The 17738-nt window shown below is 43.6% G+C and overlaps 1 protein-coding gene across 1 annotated transcript in view; it reads left to right on the top strand.

The window, feature by feature from the left end:
- Positions 1 to 14436, top strand: part of tmem132e (transmembrane protein 132E) — a 191436-nt gene extending 177000 nt beyond the window's left edge. Inside the window, exon 9 of the mRNA XM_079565569.1 lies at positions 13296 to 14436. Within this exon, the coding sequence (XP_079421695.1) occupies positions 13296 to 14354 (1059 nt within the window). The 3' untranslated portion in view covers positions 14355 to 14436. The remainder of the gene's footprint in view (positions 1 to 13295) is intronic.
- Positions 14437 to 17738: the final 3302 nt, after the last annotated feature.

Genomic DNA, 17738 nt, shown 5'->3' with positions numbered 1-17738 from the left:
AAATATTCCCCATGTTAGGAATTTGTCTCATACTGGTGTAAATGAAAACTGACACAGATTTAGCCATTTTTCAAACCTCCTGTGACTATTTGTAGAAACAGGGAAAGCAACAAATGTTGTGTGACCCTCCAGGGTTTTAATAAAGTCACTATCGCGTCTTCAAAGCACGTCCAGCTGCTCCGTGTGCAGGTCAGTCCCACGCCTCAAAATAACTCCTCCCATCAGCGCGAGCGTCTCGTCTTCTCTCGGGTCAGTCTCATGATCGATCACAAACACAAACGCTCCGTCTAAACTCGCCTTTTACACAAGATAACAACAAATAATCCAGTCTGCGGTAAAAACGAAACAGAAACCTGCAGTGACACTGATGTCAAAGCTCCGCTAACAGCAACGAAACACTTCCTGTTGTCCCGACTAAATAAAAGGCGTCAATGTTCCAGCCGCTGGGAGAGGGTTTGAAATGTTCATTAATAAATGAACCTAATATTTTAGGTGCAAATGGACACAAATCTCGTTTTTCTTTGTTTTCCTGGTCGTCCGTTTTGCTCAAATAGAAATAAAGGCCTGTCTCTTATTGTGGCCTGGTTCCAATAAAGGCCTGGTCCCAGATGCCCTTGAGTAAATAAAGGCCCCGGCCTATATTAGAGCATTTACGGTAACTGTACACACACACATGTAATAACTATATACATACACAGCTGTGGGAAGTAGAGGAGCTGAGGGAGATGGAGCTCCCTCTGGTGGTGGGCTGTGCACACTTTAAATTATTTTCTTTTCTTTGTAGCTTTCTGAAATCAGACACATTTATTTTGAAAGTAAGATTTAAATGTTGTCGACTGGACTGGTCAGTGATGTTCCACAAACGTCACAGCTCTGATGGGAATGTAGTGATTCACCCACATGAATGGGTGGGCACACATTTACACACTTTTAACCTCTTAACTCCCGCCTGAACCGAGAGCATTTTCTCCAGTTCAGCTTTACCCAAATCCTGTAGGCCAGTGTAACGCCTCATTTGAAAGCTAAGATCTACAAAACTCATCTAAATGGATCTTTTTCCTCACGTCATCAGATTTTTTTTTCCATCATTTTTGGGGGAGTATTCAACTCATTATTGTAACTTTTTGGTTAATTGTTTGTCAAAAAGTACATTTTTTGTCACTTTTTATCACATTTGTCCTTTTGTTGTCAAATTTTTGTCACTTTTTTATCGCATTTTTGTCACATTTTTGCCACTTTTTCATAATTTTTTCATCATTTTTTGTCCTTTTTTGTCAAATTTTTATCACATTTTTGTCACATTTTTGCCACTTTTTCCATAATTTTTTCATAATTTTTTTGTCATTTCTTGGTCATTTTTTTGTCATTTTTTTGTCAATTTTTTTGTCAAATTTTTGTGACATTTTTGCCACTTTTTCATCATTTTTTGTACATTTTTTCGTAATGTTTTTGTCACATTTTTGTCGTCACATTTTTTCATACATCTTTTGTCAATTTTTGTGACATTTTTGCCATTTTTTCATAATTTCTTTGTTCAATTTTTGTCAATGTTTTCTCACTTTTTTGTCACATTTTCATCATTGTTTTCGTCTCAGTTTTGTCGCTATTTTCTCACCTTTTTCCCAGAAGCTTTTGGATTGGAGTAAAGCCAAACTAGAGAAAATGTGCTCGGTTCACGTGGGAGTTAAGGGGTTAAATGCACTGAACCCTGTGATTGTAATGAACAGAGTGATATATTTCTGACTGACGGTTGTTCTGAGTAAAGGCTCCTCCTCTTAGCGCCCCCTCCTCTGCAGGCGTCTCTGTGCTTGTGTGGCGGTGCGTTCAGGGCCCTGCAGCGGAGTCACTTAATTGAGTGTTAATGAGTTGAGGCTGGCGCTCTCTGTTGTCTAAGTGCACTGTTTTAATCACAGTGTGCCCGGCCCACGGGGACCGCGGGGCTGAATGAGCTCCGTCTCAAACCGCCGTGTAAACAGGGCTGAGCGCCGGCTCCAGGCGCCGCTCCGGCGTCGCTCCGGCGTCGCTCCGGCGTCACGTTTACACTCCGCGATCGATGCTTTAATGTCATTAACGCACAGATCTGCGTCCTTTGGGGAGAGTGGCTTTAAAAGATTCCTTTGATCAGAGCAGCGCAAAAACAAACCGCACCTTGACATGTTTCGGATCCTTCTGCTTCCCCTTCGGAATCACACTTCACTTAAACACTTCAGTGCATGGTTTAGATGGTGAAGAAATCAGAGAATTAAACATTAAACAGAAGATTAAACAAAAGAACAGGCAACGATCTGTGAATATGTGCAATTTTGAAACGTGTAAAATTACAATAGTGGACATATACAGTTAAGGATATATGAAGGGGCCGATATATGAAGGCAGATATTTTAAGTAATTTAAATCTGTCCTAGAAAAATATTTGAGTCCACACAGCCTCAGTTTTAAAAAAATCCATCCAAGATGACCGGCATATATGCATGAAGTACATTCATTGTATCTCTCTCCCAATGGGCGAGGAAGGCTCTTCTCTATGGTCCTCATGGCGGGAGCTGACATTGCTGTAATACTGCCCCCTGGTGGCCACGGGGGGCTCCAAGAGACACTTGGGAGCATTGATGACTTGAAACGTCCCAAAAACGGCTGAAAAGTCTGGCTCCAAAGAGTTTTCCTTTTTCAAAAAATCGCCATGACCCATGTGACCCATGTGACCCATGTGACCCATGTGGCCTTTTTGCCCTTTTAAAGGGGGGGTATTATGCAAAATGGACTTTTTCAAGCTTTCCATCATGTTATTCTGTCACTCCCTCATTAAAAACATGGCTGAAGTGTTGCCTTGGCACATTCACGTATTTGTGAGTAATCTGTAAAAACTCTGATGGCGGCCATTTTAGGGATAGGTTTGCCTGAGTCCTCCTAGGAACGCCCCCACCTCCTGGAGACGCCTCCGAGCTTTCGTCACCAGCCGAGTAACCAACCACTGCTCCTCAGCAGAACCCCCTCCCCACTGATGCCACAGACAGCGTGTGGAGGGGGCGTGTCGGAAAGGCTCAGAGGTTCTTAAAGAGACAGAGGCCTATTTCAAGACATTCACTACAGCCATTTTGGGAGAGACATTTTATACAAGGCAGTTATTCTAATTCACTGCATTTACAGACCAACAGAAGGTTTGTCATCATTGTAGTGTGATATAGACTGGTGCTATGTGATTAAAAAAGCAGAATACCCCCTCTTTAAGGAACAGGCTGCGTGGGAGGAGTCTGAGCGGCCATTAAGGTTCACACAGGACTCGGGAACCTTTACAATGACTGGGGCCGAATGACCCGCTCATCTTTATTATATCTATGGGAGATTTTGCTGTTTTGTCAGGTAAACCGTCAACCGTGACATTCGTCTCACCGTTTCCTTCGGGAGCACGACTTCATCCCAAAGTTCTCCAGCAGAAGGGCGTCCCCGTCTGTTGGCGTCTGTGGTGAACTTGTGGGACGGTTATTTGTCGTAAAATAGCCAACTGTAAAGCGCTCCTTCACCTGCGCTTCCACGTGAAGCAAGACTAGAGCAAAGGGAGAACTCTTAATTCTTTTCAGAAACTTTGTTTTTAGGGACCGACATCTGCGGTTTTATATGGATGACAGGCCCAATCATAGGAAAATATCTTTTTGTGAGACCCTGCTGTGTGGGCGAGGCCTGAGTGATGCTTTACTGACTCCACAAACTTCTCATATTTATGTCATATTTAAACCACAGCAATAGTTGTAGTGCACTGATTCGTGAAGCCAGGCCTGGTTCAGATTCCGCCTCACGCGCTCTCATAAAGACCGGAGTAAACGATGTCTCCCTGTTTGAAAGCTCGTCTCCAGTCAAGGCCTCTGCGTTTCTAATCGGGCGCTGCCGTCGGGGAAAGCGACAGCCTCTCACGTTAACAAAGCGCCGCAGAAATAAGAGGCTGGCGTCACATTACGGGCAATCTTTCTGACACTACATCGAATTATTCATCATCAGGACAGTCATTCAGAATGTCAGTAAGTCTAGAGTAAACGGGAGGCTCGTGTGAGGAACGACGACTCTTCAGACGCTCAGATGGGAGTGAACTGTAATGTGTCATGTTTACTCTGGAGCTGGAGAGAGTTTCCGAGCAGCAAGGTTTGGGTTTGCATGTAATTAAACCCCCGTGATAAGCTCTTGGGGCAGCTCTTCCACACGCTGGTCTGTCCGAGCGCCACAACGAAAAGAAGGCTTAAAAACAGTCACAGTACTTTACTCAAATACTGCAATTTATCATTTAGGAAGAAAATAACTTTCCTCTCGTCTCAGCAGCGTTTCTGAAAAACCTTGTGCAGCAGCGTTACAGTTTCCATCGAGGTGCACAATGTTCCAAGTGCAGTTTGTTTTCTAGAAGTTCTTTGGCTCAGAGGAGCAGCACAAAGTTTGGGCTTCATTTATAAATGTCCTTTATTCAAAACTCCAACTGCAGCTTAAAGCAAACAATCTGTCATGTTTATTTGTTCATGTCATGTCACGCCATTATACTTTTTTTTCTTTCATCCATACTTGTGCATCACTGACAATGGGCAAAGAAAGCGCTTCTCTTTGGTCCTCATGGCGAGAGCTGACATTGCTGTAACACCAGCTCCAAGGAGAAGGAGAAAGCTGCAGAGTGAAGCGTGAAAGTGCGCCCTCTGCTGGATAAGGAGCATCTAGATCAGCTTTAGGAAGGCTGATGCTGATTGATGTTGATCGACTTCACGAACGTAGGCGAGTTATTTACATTTCGTCATGGAAACAAAACAAAATTCTTATGAAGAAAGTTAGATGCTTCTGATGATACAAATCATACAATTTGGTTGTTATTTTTGTTCCTAAACGATCCTAATCTTAAAGCAGTACTAAGTAACGTGTTTACCTTAATAAATCCTCTCCGTAGTCCCTGTGGGGGTAATACAAGTGTTTATGGGATGATTGGAAGGTCTTTCATCTCCCCCTGGTGTCTCTGGCCAGAAAACCATGTTTGCAACTTGACTGCCCCCGGTGCGGAGAAAGCAATACACACTAATGTAATCACGAAGAAGAAGCTAAGATGCTAACGGGCAAAGCTAACTGCGGGCTAGCGTCACTTTAAACAGTATTTACAGCCAAGTTTGAGTGAAAAAAAATATTTCTATTGTATAATTGGATGCACAGTAACCCTCTCTGCCTTCGCCTTTCCTGTCAGCGTAGTATTTACTCTCCAAGACAATTAATAAATTAAAAAATCGTAACTTGCTACTACACCTGCAGTTGCGCTTATGGCCTCTAGGGGGAAGAGTTACTTAGTACTGCTTTAACCTAACACTAACAACTTTAACCTAATCCTAAACTTAACAACTCTCTTAACCAACTCCTAATCCTAACGATTTTAAACTAAACCTAACAATAATTGTAAAACATAAATTATGAACAAATAATGCCGTCGTGGATCTGCTCCTACCAGCAGAGGGCGCACTATCACAGCGGATCCGCCTCACTGTCGTGGATCTGTCTCGGCTCCGGGTCTGCAGTGAACTATTATTATTACAGGATTCCTATGAAGACTTTGTATCTCACATCTATCATGTTTTTAATTTGTTATTTGTATATCGGAAATGTAAAGTTGAAGTCTGTCACTGTTCCTCTTATATGCCCTTTTAAGGAACACTGTAGGAGGAGATTGAGCAGCCATGTTACGTTCACATTAACATGGGCTCATTAATGAATGGGCCTGAATGGCAAATCATTGATCTCATTGATCCCGCCCACTTTTGCCTCTCTTCGCCTTGTCTCAGCACTTCCTCTGTATTGACTCTAAATGTCCAATGTTCATTTGCACCGACATTTTCTCTTGACTCCGAGTGGAGACAAATGTGAACCATCTACGACATTTCTGCCACAAAGGAACAAGGAGTCATTAGCAACTGCTCAGACAGAAACACGGAAACAACAAGAGGAAAGTCCTCTTAGAGAAGCTGAGCAGGAACATCCTTAAGTACATTTAATAAATCAGTGGTTCATTCGGTTTGTGATTGGATCGATATGAAACTTTGAGCTTTGAGGCTGAAAGCAAAGTCCCAGACGGTCCTGCTTTAGAACAGATACAAACAGCAGGAGTGGAGGACATGTTTGTGAAGTGAGGACATTTCTGGTGGTCCTCACTCATTTGAAGGACTGTTTGAGGGTCAAGATGTGGTTTTAGGGCTAGTGTTAGGATTAAGGTTAGGGTTAGGGTAATAAATTATGTCTACGAATGTGTGTGTTCTTGTACTTACGACATTGTGAGGACCATTTTGAATTTTTAACCAACAGAGTGAGGACATTTTTGGAAAGTGAGGACATCTTTGGTGGTCCTCACTTATTTGAGGGTCAAGATGTGGTTTTAGGGTTCGGGTTAGAATTGGGTTCAGATTAGGTTTAGGGTAAAGATTAAGGTTAGGGGACCTGACCTTAGGTTTAGGGTCTGGGTAATAAATTATGTCTATGAGTGTGTGTGCTCTTGTACTTACGACATTGTGAGGACCATTTTGAATTTTTAACCAACAGAGTGAGGACATTTTTGGAAAGTGAGGACATCTTTGGTGGTCCTCACTTATTTGAGGGTCAAGATGTGGTTTTAGGGTTCGGGTTAGAATTGGGTTCAGATTAGGTTTAGGGTAAGGATTAAGGTTAGGGGACCTGACCTTAGGTTTAGGGTCTGGGTAATAAATTATGTCTATGAGTGTGTGTGCTCTTGTACTTACGACATTGTGAGGACCATTTTGAATTTTTAACCAACAGAGTGAGGACATTTTTGGAAAGTGAGGACATCTTTGGTGGTCCTCACTTATTTGAGGGTCAAGATGTGGTTTTAGGGCTAGGGTTAAGTTTAGGGTAATAAATGATGTCTATGAATGTGTGTGTTCTTGTACTTACGACATTGTGAGGACCATTATGAATTTCCAACCAACAAAGTGAGGACATTTCTGGTGGTCCTCACTTATTTGAAGGACTGTTTGAGGGTGAAGGTGTGGTTTTAGGGTTAGAACTGGGTTTAGATTAGAGTTAGTGTTGCCCTAACCTTTAGTTACATTATGTCTATACGTGTGTGTGTGTTCTTGTACTTACGACATTGTGAGGACCATTTTGAGCATTATATCTATGAGTGTCCTCACTAAAATAGAAGCATTGTGAGGACCATTTTTAGTTTTTAACCAACAGAGTGAGGACATGTTTGTAAAGTGAGAACATTTTAGGTGGTCCTCACTTCTTTGGAGGACTGTTTGTGGGTCAAGATGTGGTTTTAGGGTTAGGATTAGGATTAAGTTTAGGGTTAGGGTCTGGGTAATTATGTCTATGAGTGTGTGTGCTCTTGTACTTACGACATTGTGAGGACCATTTTGAATTTTTAACCAACAAAGTGAGGACAGTTTTGGAAAGTGAGGACATCTTTGGTGGTCCTCACTTATTTGAGGGTCAAGATGTGGTTTTAGGGTTAGGGTTAGAATTGGGTTCATATTAGATTTAGGGTTAGGATTAAGATTAGGGGACCTGACCTTAGGTTTAGGGTCTGGGTAATACATTATGTCTATGAATGTGTGTGTTCTTGTAATTACGACATTGTGAGGACCATTTTGAATTTTTAACCAACAGAGTGAGGACATTTCTGGTGGTCCTCACTTATTTGAAGGACAGTTTGAGGGTGAAGGTGTGGTTTTAGGGTTAGAATTAGGTTTAGATTAGGGTTAGCGTTAGTTACATTATGTCTATGAGTGTGTGTGTTCTTGTACTTACGACATTGTGAGGACCATTTTGAGCATTATGTCTATGAGTGTCCTCACTAAAATAGAAGCAATGTGAGGACCATTTTTAGTTTTTAACCAACAGAGTGAGGACATGTTTGTAAAGTGAGAACATTTTAGGTGGTCCTCACTTCCTTGGAGGGTCAAGATGTGGTTTTAGGGTTAGGTTTAGAATTAAGTTTAGGGTTAGGGTAATAAATTATGTCTATGAATGTGTGTGTGCTCTTGTACTTACGACATTGTGAGGACCATTTTGAGCATAATGTCTATGAGTGTCCTCACTAAGATAGAAGCATTGTGAGGACCATTTTTAGTTTTTAACTAACAAAGTGAGGACATTTTTGGTGGTCCTCACTTATTTGAGGGACTGTTTGAGGGTCAAGATGTGGGTTTAGGGTTAGGATTAAGTTTAGGGTTAGGGTCTGGGTAATAAATTATGTCTATGAATGTGTGTGCTCTTGTACTTACGACATTGTGAGGACCATTTTGAATTTTTAACCAACAGAGTGAGGACATTTTTACGTGGTCCTCACTTATTTGAAGGACTGTTTGAGGGTGAAGGTGTGGTTTTAGGGTTAAAATTGGGCTTAATGTCCAATGTTCATTTGCACCAACATTTTCTCTTGACTCCGAGTGGAGACAAATGTGAACCATCTACGACATTTCTGCCACAAAGGAACAAGGAGTCATTAGTAACTGCTCAGACAGAAACACGTTCAACAGACAGAAACAACAAGAGGAAAGTCCTCTTAGAGAAGCTGAGCAGGAACATCCTTGTGTACATTTAATAAATCAGTGGTTCATTCTGTTTGTGATTGGATCGATATGAAACTTTGAGGTTTGAGGCTGAGAGCAAAGTCCCAGACGGTCTTGCTTTAGAACAGATACAAAAAGCAGGAGTGGAGACAAATAAAGTCAACCTTAACCTTAACAATATTCAAAAAACGTGTGTGTGTTCTTATACTTACAACATTGTGGGGACCAGTGTGAGTTTTTAACAGTGTGAGGACATTTCTGGTGGTCCTCACTTATTTGAGGGACTATTTGAGGGTCAAGATGTGGTTTTAGGGTTAGGGTTAGAATTGGGTATAGATAATGATAACCTTTAGTTACATTATGTCTATGAGTGTGTGTGTTCTTGTACTTACGACATTGTGAGGACCATTGTCCTCACTAAGATAGAAGTACGAGACTGTGTGTGTCTCGGTCAGATGGATATGGCAGTTTGGGAACCTCATCTCTGACAGACACTGAACAGACGAAACATTTGGTGATTTGCTCTTTCTGACTCTGCCGTCGTCCTGTCTGACACGGCCTTATCAAACTGTAGAGGGTGAAGTCGACGAGCGCCGCGGGGCTCTGACTCTCGCCTGTGGATTCCCCTGTGGATGAACCCCCCCCCCCTCGTCACACATGGATTACTTCCTCCACGCGTGTGACGGCGCTGACATGTGACCGCACCGAGCCGCGGACTCGCCACAAAGCGCCGCGGCCGCCTCGTGTTTCTCCACCAAACGCCGGCGACGACACGCTGTCCACACGCCCGCTCTCCCACGCTCCCCCCTCGCCATCGCCCCCCTCCCCCCCCCCCCTCGCCATCGCCTCCACTCGACAGGCGCCGCCGCAGACTTTGATATGGATGAGGTTAATAAAACATGACGCTGAGCAGATCGCTGACAGCGCCGGGGAGCGGCCGGGACAAGAGCGAGGAGCGCCTAGAGTGGGCGGCAGGGCTCCGAAAGAAGGTTTATTCAGCGCGAGGAAAATACTGCAGAGACGAGGAGGAGGAGGAGGAGGAGGAGGAGGAGGATTCACAAACAAACATCACCAACTGGAATCAATGTGCAAAATCTGATTAGAAATGAAAAGGGGAACGGGTGCTTTTCCGACCACAGCTCTTCACTTCTGGACATCGTTAAGAAGAAATAATGACCATGGACTGAGATAATGATCTTGGACTTGCTAACGAGATACGGTAACTGCGTGTCAGCTGTTAGAGCGGGTGAGTTCAACCCACATTGTGTAAAAACAAGTTTGGCACCTTAAAGAGGGGGTATTCTGCTTTTTTCAGTCACATAGCACCAGTCTATATCACACTACAATGATGAGCAAACCTTCTGTTGGTCTGTAAATGCAGTAAATTAGAATAACTGCCTTGTATAAAATGTCTCTCTCAAAATGGCTGTAGTGAATGTCTTGAAATAGGCCTCTGTCTCTTTAAGAACCTCTGACCCTTTCCGACACGCCCCCTCCACACGCTGTCTGTGGCATCAGTGGGGAGGGGGTTCTGCTGAGGAGCAGTGCTTGGTTACTCGGCTGGTGACGAAAGCTCGGAGGCGTCTCCAGGAGGTGGGGGCGTTCCTAGGAGGACTCAGGCAAACCTATCCCTAAAATGGCCGCCATCAGAGTTTTTACAGATCACTCAAAAATACGTGAATGTGCCAAGGCAACACTTCAGGCATGTTTTTAATGAGGGAATGACATAATAACATGATGTAAAGCTTGAAAAAGTCAATTTTTGCATAATACCCCCCCCTTTAACAGTTGTAAACATGGCGGATCTCCATGGTAACTGTGGATTTTCCTGAACTCTATTGGCATTGTTTAATCGTTTAAATGCCTTTCCCGAGCCCAGGCATTCGGATCAGAGGAATTACAGTATTTGCTTGAATAAACTCATGAAAACCCAGAGGCAACGAGGAACACGCAGGATTACAAACATGTTTTAAAGGGGATTTTATCATGACATGAGGCTGGACACACAGGCACTGCACAGCTAATATCCAGGAGAGAACAGAAGGGGTAGCGAGATGCGTGAGGCTAGGTTGTGCACTTACCTTTAAGACAGGGGTAGGCAATGTCAGGCCCGGGGGCCAAAACCGGCCCTCTTTCATCAAACTCTGGCCCTCGAGATGATTTTGAGAAATATTATGACCCAAATCGGAGATCAAATGCCTGTTAAAGTACTCTAGAAATGTGAAAAAAATACTGCCAATTCCTTAAAATGTCTTAACAGAGCATCCTTTTAGTCCATAATCCTAAAAGAATAATCATCAAGGAAGAAATGACTGAAATCTACTTGAATTAAGAGATCAAATCTAAAGTTTGAGTAGAGTTGGTCTGGCCTTAGAGCAAATAAAACCTATTCTTGCCAATGGAGCAAGCACGTTTTGTTCAAGTTTTTTCTTAATTCAGATTATTTGGTATAATTTCAAATGAAAAATAAATCATTTTCACAGTAAAAGTTAATTTGTCTGATTTCCATTGGGATTTCTATTTGTTCAATTGGCATTGGCATTTTTATCTGATTTTAGATTAGTTCAAACTGACTCAAATTTATTCGAGCAATTTTAAGTAATTTATCTAATTTAATATGGACATTTTCCCAGTGTATGTGATGTACAACACTGGCATCTGTAGAAAGTGATGCTTTTCGTCAATTGCTTCAATTGGCGGGTCCGGCCCTTGGTCTTTTGACGATGAAGAAAACCGGCCCTCCACCGAGCAAACTTGCCGACCCCTGCTTTAAGACGTTTGCCTCACACATTTAAGCACATTTCTGCCTGTTTGACGGAGCAGAGGAGCACGGGCCACGTTGGTTCACAGAGAGATTGGTTCAGTCAGAGCGATTACAAGCACACTGCCTTAGTTAGTGTTCGGAGTGTAATGGCGGAGCGATAAATGATTCGCTTTGATCACGGGCCGACGGTAACGCCGACCTGAGGGCATTAAACCGAGACATGAAGATGAAGCGTTGCCTTCGGAGCGGCTCCTAATGACCACACTCTCCCAGGCCTGATCTCTCTGGCAAACACCGATGAACCAAACCCACAAACGGGAGAAAACCAGAGGAGACTTTCTGTGTCGGAGCAGCAAACTCGAAAGCCTCAGTCACGGGGATTAGAAGAACTTAGGGACCTCGGGAAAACTGGAACGACCCCAGGACGTCAGTCATTTTACCAGTGTCTGTTCATGCGTTCATGCTGCTCACGATACTGTAGGTGGTTTGTTTGTTTTTGTGCAGTTGTAACAAAACCGTGTGCTACGTTTAAAGACATCGAACGAAGCTAACGAGGAGCTAATGCTGTTGACGTCTCAGGGATTTACTCTTCTCATAAAGCAGATGTTTCTCTTTCAGTCCCTTCACTCCGATGCTTCTCCTCGAGCTTCACTTTGTACAGATCGCACACAAACGTTTCCCCTGCACTCAGAAGTGACCGGAGTTTAAATAGTCTTTAAATAGTCTGGTGGTTTAAACTCTTAACTCCCGCCTGAACCGAGAAGATCTTTTTCCTCACGTCATCAGATTTTTTTTTCATCATATTTTTGGGGGGTATTCAACTCATTTTTGTCATTTTTTGTCATTTTTTAATCACATTTTTGTCTTTTTTTTTGGTCATTTTTTGTCACATTTTTATCACATTTTTGTCAGTTTTTGTCACATTTTGTCACATTTTTGTCATTTTTTGTAATTTTTTTGTAATTTTTTCATCAATTTTTTGTCAATTTATTGTGACATTTTTGTGACATTTTTGTTACATTTTCATCAAATTTTTATCACATTTTTGTCGCATTTTTGTCATTTTTTTTGTCATTTTTTTGTCACATTTTTATCTCATTTTTATCACATTTTTGTCACATTTTGTCACATTTTTTCTCATTTTTTTAATCATTTTTTTTGTCAATTTTTGTGACATTTTTGCCACATTTTCATCAAGTTTTTGTCACATTTTTTGTCACATTTTTGTCATTTTTTTGACAAATATTTGTCATTTTTTCATCATTTTTTTGTCAATTTATTGTGACATTTTTGTTACATTTTTGTCACATTTTTGTCATTTTTTCATCCATTTTTTGTCAATTTCTTGTGACATTTTTGCCACTTTTTCATAAATTTTTCGTCACTTTTTTGCCAATGTTTTCTCACTTTTTTCTCACATTTCCATCATTGTTTTCGTCTCAGTTTTGTTGCTATTTTCACAGCTTTTTTCCAGAAGCTTTTGGACTGGGGTAAAGCCAAACTGGAGAAAATGTCCTCAGTTCAGGCGGGAATTAAGGGGTTAAAGGGATATTTCAGGATTTTTGACATAGGGCCTCATTTCCTAGTTATCCAGAGTGTTGCTGATTTCTGGAGATATTCTTTTATAAGTCATGCAGTTCTTATACTGTTTGAAGAGTTTCGTAGTGCTAGGCTAATGCAAGGCTAGCACATTTCTATGGTATCAGCTAGCCTGCATTCAAAACAGTCTGACCCTATGTCAAAAATCCTGAAATATCCCTTTAAAGGAAGTAACTTGTGGCTCTAGCTTTTGTCTTTACTAGTGTTACATACAGAAGCTTCTGAAGATCAACTCAACCAACCCAGTCCAGTCGATAATATTAAATCTGTAACACAAAGGTTATGTTCATGTATTTTTGCACCTCTACATTTCAGTATTTGTCATGTTTTTATCGTCTTTCCTGACCTCTGACCTCTGGTGTTTGTGCCCTGACCTCTGACCTCTTTGTGTCCCACAGGAGGCGTCTCTGTCCATCTGGATGCTCTTCAGCGACTCCACGGCCGCCACGCTCACGTTCTTCGACCCGAAGGACTACACGCTGAACGGCTCGTCCCTGGATGAGAAGGTGGCGTCGGTGGTGCAGGAGCCGGGGCAGCGCTGGCCCGCGGTGGCGGCGGAGGGCGAGGGGTCCGGCGAGCTGGTCCGCGTGGAGATGACCATCTGCGAGGCCTGCCAGAAGACCAAGCGGAAGAGCGTCATCGCGTCCGCCAACGTCTTCGTGAAGGTGCGCTTCGGCCCCGAGGAGGACTCTGAGGAGGAGACGACCACGGAGGGCGAGATGGAGATGGTCCCGTTCACGCGCCGCCCCGCCCTCGACCCGGGGAACGGCGGGCGGGTCTACGAGACGTCCAACGAGCAGCCGGCGAGCGTCCCCATCGACTACACCAACTTCCCCACCATCGGCGTCCCGGAGCGGCCCACCGACGGCGACCTGGACGAGGACGAGTTCGTGCACTCGCCGCGCAACATGACGGACCTGGAGATCGGCATGTACGCGCTGCTCGGCGTCTTCTGCCTCGCCATCCTCGTCTTCCTCATCAACTGCATCGTGTTCGTGCTCAAGTATCGCCACAAGAGGATCCCGCCCGAGGGCCAGGCCAACATGGACCACTCCCACCACTGGGTGTTCCTCGGCAACGGCCAGCCGCTGCGCGCCCAGTGCCAGCTGTCGCCGCAGCAGGCCGACGCCCCCATGGAGAGCGTGCAGACCTGCTGCCACGGCGACCAGCACAGCAGCGGCAGCTCGCAGACCAGCGTGCAGAGCCAGGCGCACGGCCGCGGCGACGGCAGCTCGGGCGGCTCCACCAAGGACAACGGCGAGGAGGCCAGCTCGCCCACGTCCAAGCGCAAGAGGGTGAAGTTCACCACCTTCAGCACGCTGCCCACGGAGGAGCTGCCCTACAACGCCATCCCCATGGCCGACGAGCAGGACATTCAGTGGGTCTGCCAGGACATGGGCTTCCAGGACCCCGAGGAACTGCACGACTACATGCGCAGAATAAAGGAGATCGCCTGAGATGTCCCTTTCTATTTTTCTCTTGTTCACCTCAGTGAGAGACACAAACTCAAGGCCTTCTGCTCGGCCCATGTTCACCGCTGCGCTCGGGCCTCACAGATGTGCAGGCTCGCTCACAGATGTGGAGGCTCGCCGTAAAGCAAGAACGCTTCAGATCGGAGCAAGTGACTCGGTACATCATGATCCTCTGGAGACGTGGAAGCGGAACTCGATCCGTTCACGCTGTATCTTCTGACGTCTGATCTGAAAGGTTCTCGCTTTACGGCGGCGCTTTACGCTCCTCCATCTCCGCAGACGACGGCGTCCCCGCGCTCGCCCTCCTCTGGCACGGCAGACGTTTGGCCAAAGACTGGCCCGAGGAGAGGTCAGCGTGAGGCCCCGGCGTCTCTGCGGCCGCTCCGTCACGAGGCCTTCAACGCCACTCACTCACTCACCCGCCCGCCCACTCACTCACACTGGAGGGAGACGCTGGACAAACCCCGCCCCCTCCGCGACTACAATGCCTTATGACGGGTCTCCTCTGACGGACACGAAGCTACTGTTTTCACTGTGGGCACCGGGACTGCGGCGTGGAGCTGTGGAGCTGTGGAGCTGTGGATCTGAATCTGTGGATCTGGAGCTGTGGATGTGGAGCTGTGGATCTGGAGCTTTGGAGCTGTGGATCTGGAGCTGTGGATGTGGAGCTGTGGATCTGAATCTGTGGATCTGGAGCTGTGGATGTGGAGCTGTGGATGTGGAGCTGTGGATCTGAATCTGTGGATCTGGAGCTGTGGATGTGGAGCTGTGGATCTGGAGCTTTGGAGCTGTGGATCTGGAGCTGTGGATCTGGAGCTGTGGAGCTGTGGATCTGGAGCTGTGGAGATGTGGAGCTGTGGAGCTGTGGACACTCGCTGCAGGGAAAGTGCTAAACTTAGTTCTAATTCAGAGTATTTTTCTTGGTAGACTTTACGGGGACCTGGGGATGGAGGGTTTTACGCGTCACACTGGATCTGACACATGTAGCAGACGCAGCACCAGGGCACGCCGGGGAAAACGCCGTAGAAGGTTAAAGGGACGACACAATCACGGGGATAATACGACGGTAATTTATTGTATTTAATTAAACTAGTCTTTTCTTTCTCTGTACCACTAAATCAACGGCCCATGAATAATAAACTCGTCACCACAGCATGGCGGCTGGACACTGTCTCTGCAGTAAACTCTATTGTAGAAGATGATCTGGAAATCACATGTTGACATTCAGTATATTACACAACTGAATAAAGACGATGATTTAACATAAACCGACCCAGTCCCTTCAGATCCACAGTCTGGTTTGTTTCTTTTGTCTCTTTTGTCTCCACAGCCAAATGCTTAAGCTGTTTTTCCTCCAAGTGATGGGACTTATGGCTCTTTGTTTATTTGTTTCATTTATTTCTCATTAACTGTCTCCAAATGGACGGCTCCTCTTCCTGGGGTCCAGTTCAAGCAAATACATAATCACATAATACAGCTAAATTGAAAAAAAAAAAAAAACACTTCACATACAAACCGCTCCTCAGTTACACATATATTTTTTTCATTTCATTTATTTATTCATTTGAGCAGAAAAAGTATGTCAACATTTTACAGAAAGAAAAAATACAAAACAAGACTTTGTGCTCAAAAGGAGAAGGAAGAAGTTCAAGAACTTCTAGTAAACCTCCCCCTTATCTCTCATTCAAGTAATCATCACATAAACTTTCAGCTAGACTCATGCAGGAAACCGATGCATGAGTCTGGGCTTACATGTTGATATAAATCATTTATGATCGTACAAAATGTCATCATTTACAGTTACCAAAAAAATAAAAATAAAGGATTCATCATTTACAGTCGTAAATAAATAAATACACCATATGGTACATAAGAGTTATACTAAGGCTTTTTGTATGATCTTCGTTCTGATCACACAAAAATATATATAATATCGCTCAGCCCTGCTATACCCAAATGTACAAGCTCCGAATAACCATGTAGAAACAGAAACTATCTGTCCATAGTCACTCACTCAAGATTGACCGGGAAAGGGAAAGAAAAAAGACATGTAAACATCCTTGAAGTTTACATACATATATGTAATCCATGAACATATTGGAAACATGTGTTTTGTCCATTGTCATGTAAACTTGAACTAACAAGCTGATCTCACTTTGAGTTCACACAAAATGATTTCCAAACGCACAAAAACGTACTGTTGTCGATGCAAAATAATGCTTTATATTTTGATATTCATATCCAGGCAACCACACACAAAAGCGCAAGTGTCTGCCTGTCTAAGAATGTAATAGTAATTATGATACTTCGCTAGCATACTTTTTAAAGATAATGTCTTTACATGTTCTTTTAAAGTGTCCGAGTGTTTTGTCTAACTCATTCCACAGTGTTATTCCTGCTTGGGAGATACACAGACTTTTAAAGGTGGTGTGAACATAATGTTTTCTCATCACAAATTCTCCTCTTAAATTATAATGCCCTTCTCTACTGTTGAACAATTTTTGGGTGTTTCTAGGGAGAAGATTTTGGCTTGCTTTTATATATCTATAAAAGCATATATACATATATGCACACATACATGTATGCAATCTAAATATACACACACATATATGTAGCGTTAGTGGTCGGATAAAGACACTTAGAAGGTATTTTCTCGTCATTTATTGTCATCTGTAAACACAGAAGAAACACGCTATGAACACAACATTCTCAGTGAGGCGAAATCTAATGAGGACCCACAAGGCCCCCCCGATCTGCCACCCCCCTGTGCGTGTGTGTTCCCAAAATATCTCCTGATTAAAATTACTTCTTGTACGTTAAATAAAATATGAATTTAGTGTTAATTACACCTTTTTTATTATTATTATTATTATGAAACTAGACACTCTAATACACCTTATGTGTGATTTTGGGAAATCTGTGATAAATAATACCAGGAGTAGTTCTACTTCCGCACAGTAAAGTGAAGATCTTACTGATACTCCTGGTATTATTACGCCTTACAATATAGTCCCCCTTTTATCCACTTAGAAAATCCACATTGTTTAATTTAGTGTAATTATACTTTGTAGTGAAACACTTCACGTAACCATATTTAAATAGTGAAAACATGGAAGAGGTCGGTAGCTTCTATCTTGACCTGTTTTGGAGCTATAGAGGAGAGAGGGAGAGGCTAAATGCTAACGCCGTCTGCGCTGTGTTTACGTGACTGAAGGCACGGGTGAAGATCAGACCGGTCCTAAAGAACTCGTCAAAGGTAAGAACATATCTCAGTATGTAAACACACTGGCCTGTTCCTTTAACTCCTTAACTCCCACCTGAACTGAGCACATTTTCTCCAGTTTGGCTTTACCCCAGACTAAAGCTTCT

Source organism: Gobius niger (assembly GCF_951799975.1).
Source record: "Gobius niger genome assembly, chromosome: 11".
NCBI classification, from domain to species: Eukaryota; Metazoa; Chordata; class Actinopteri; order Gobiiformes; family Gobiidae; genus Gobius; species Gobius niger.
This window is presented reverse-complemented; position numbering and strand designations above follow the sequence as displayed.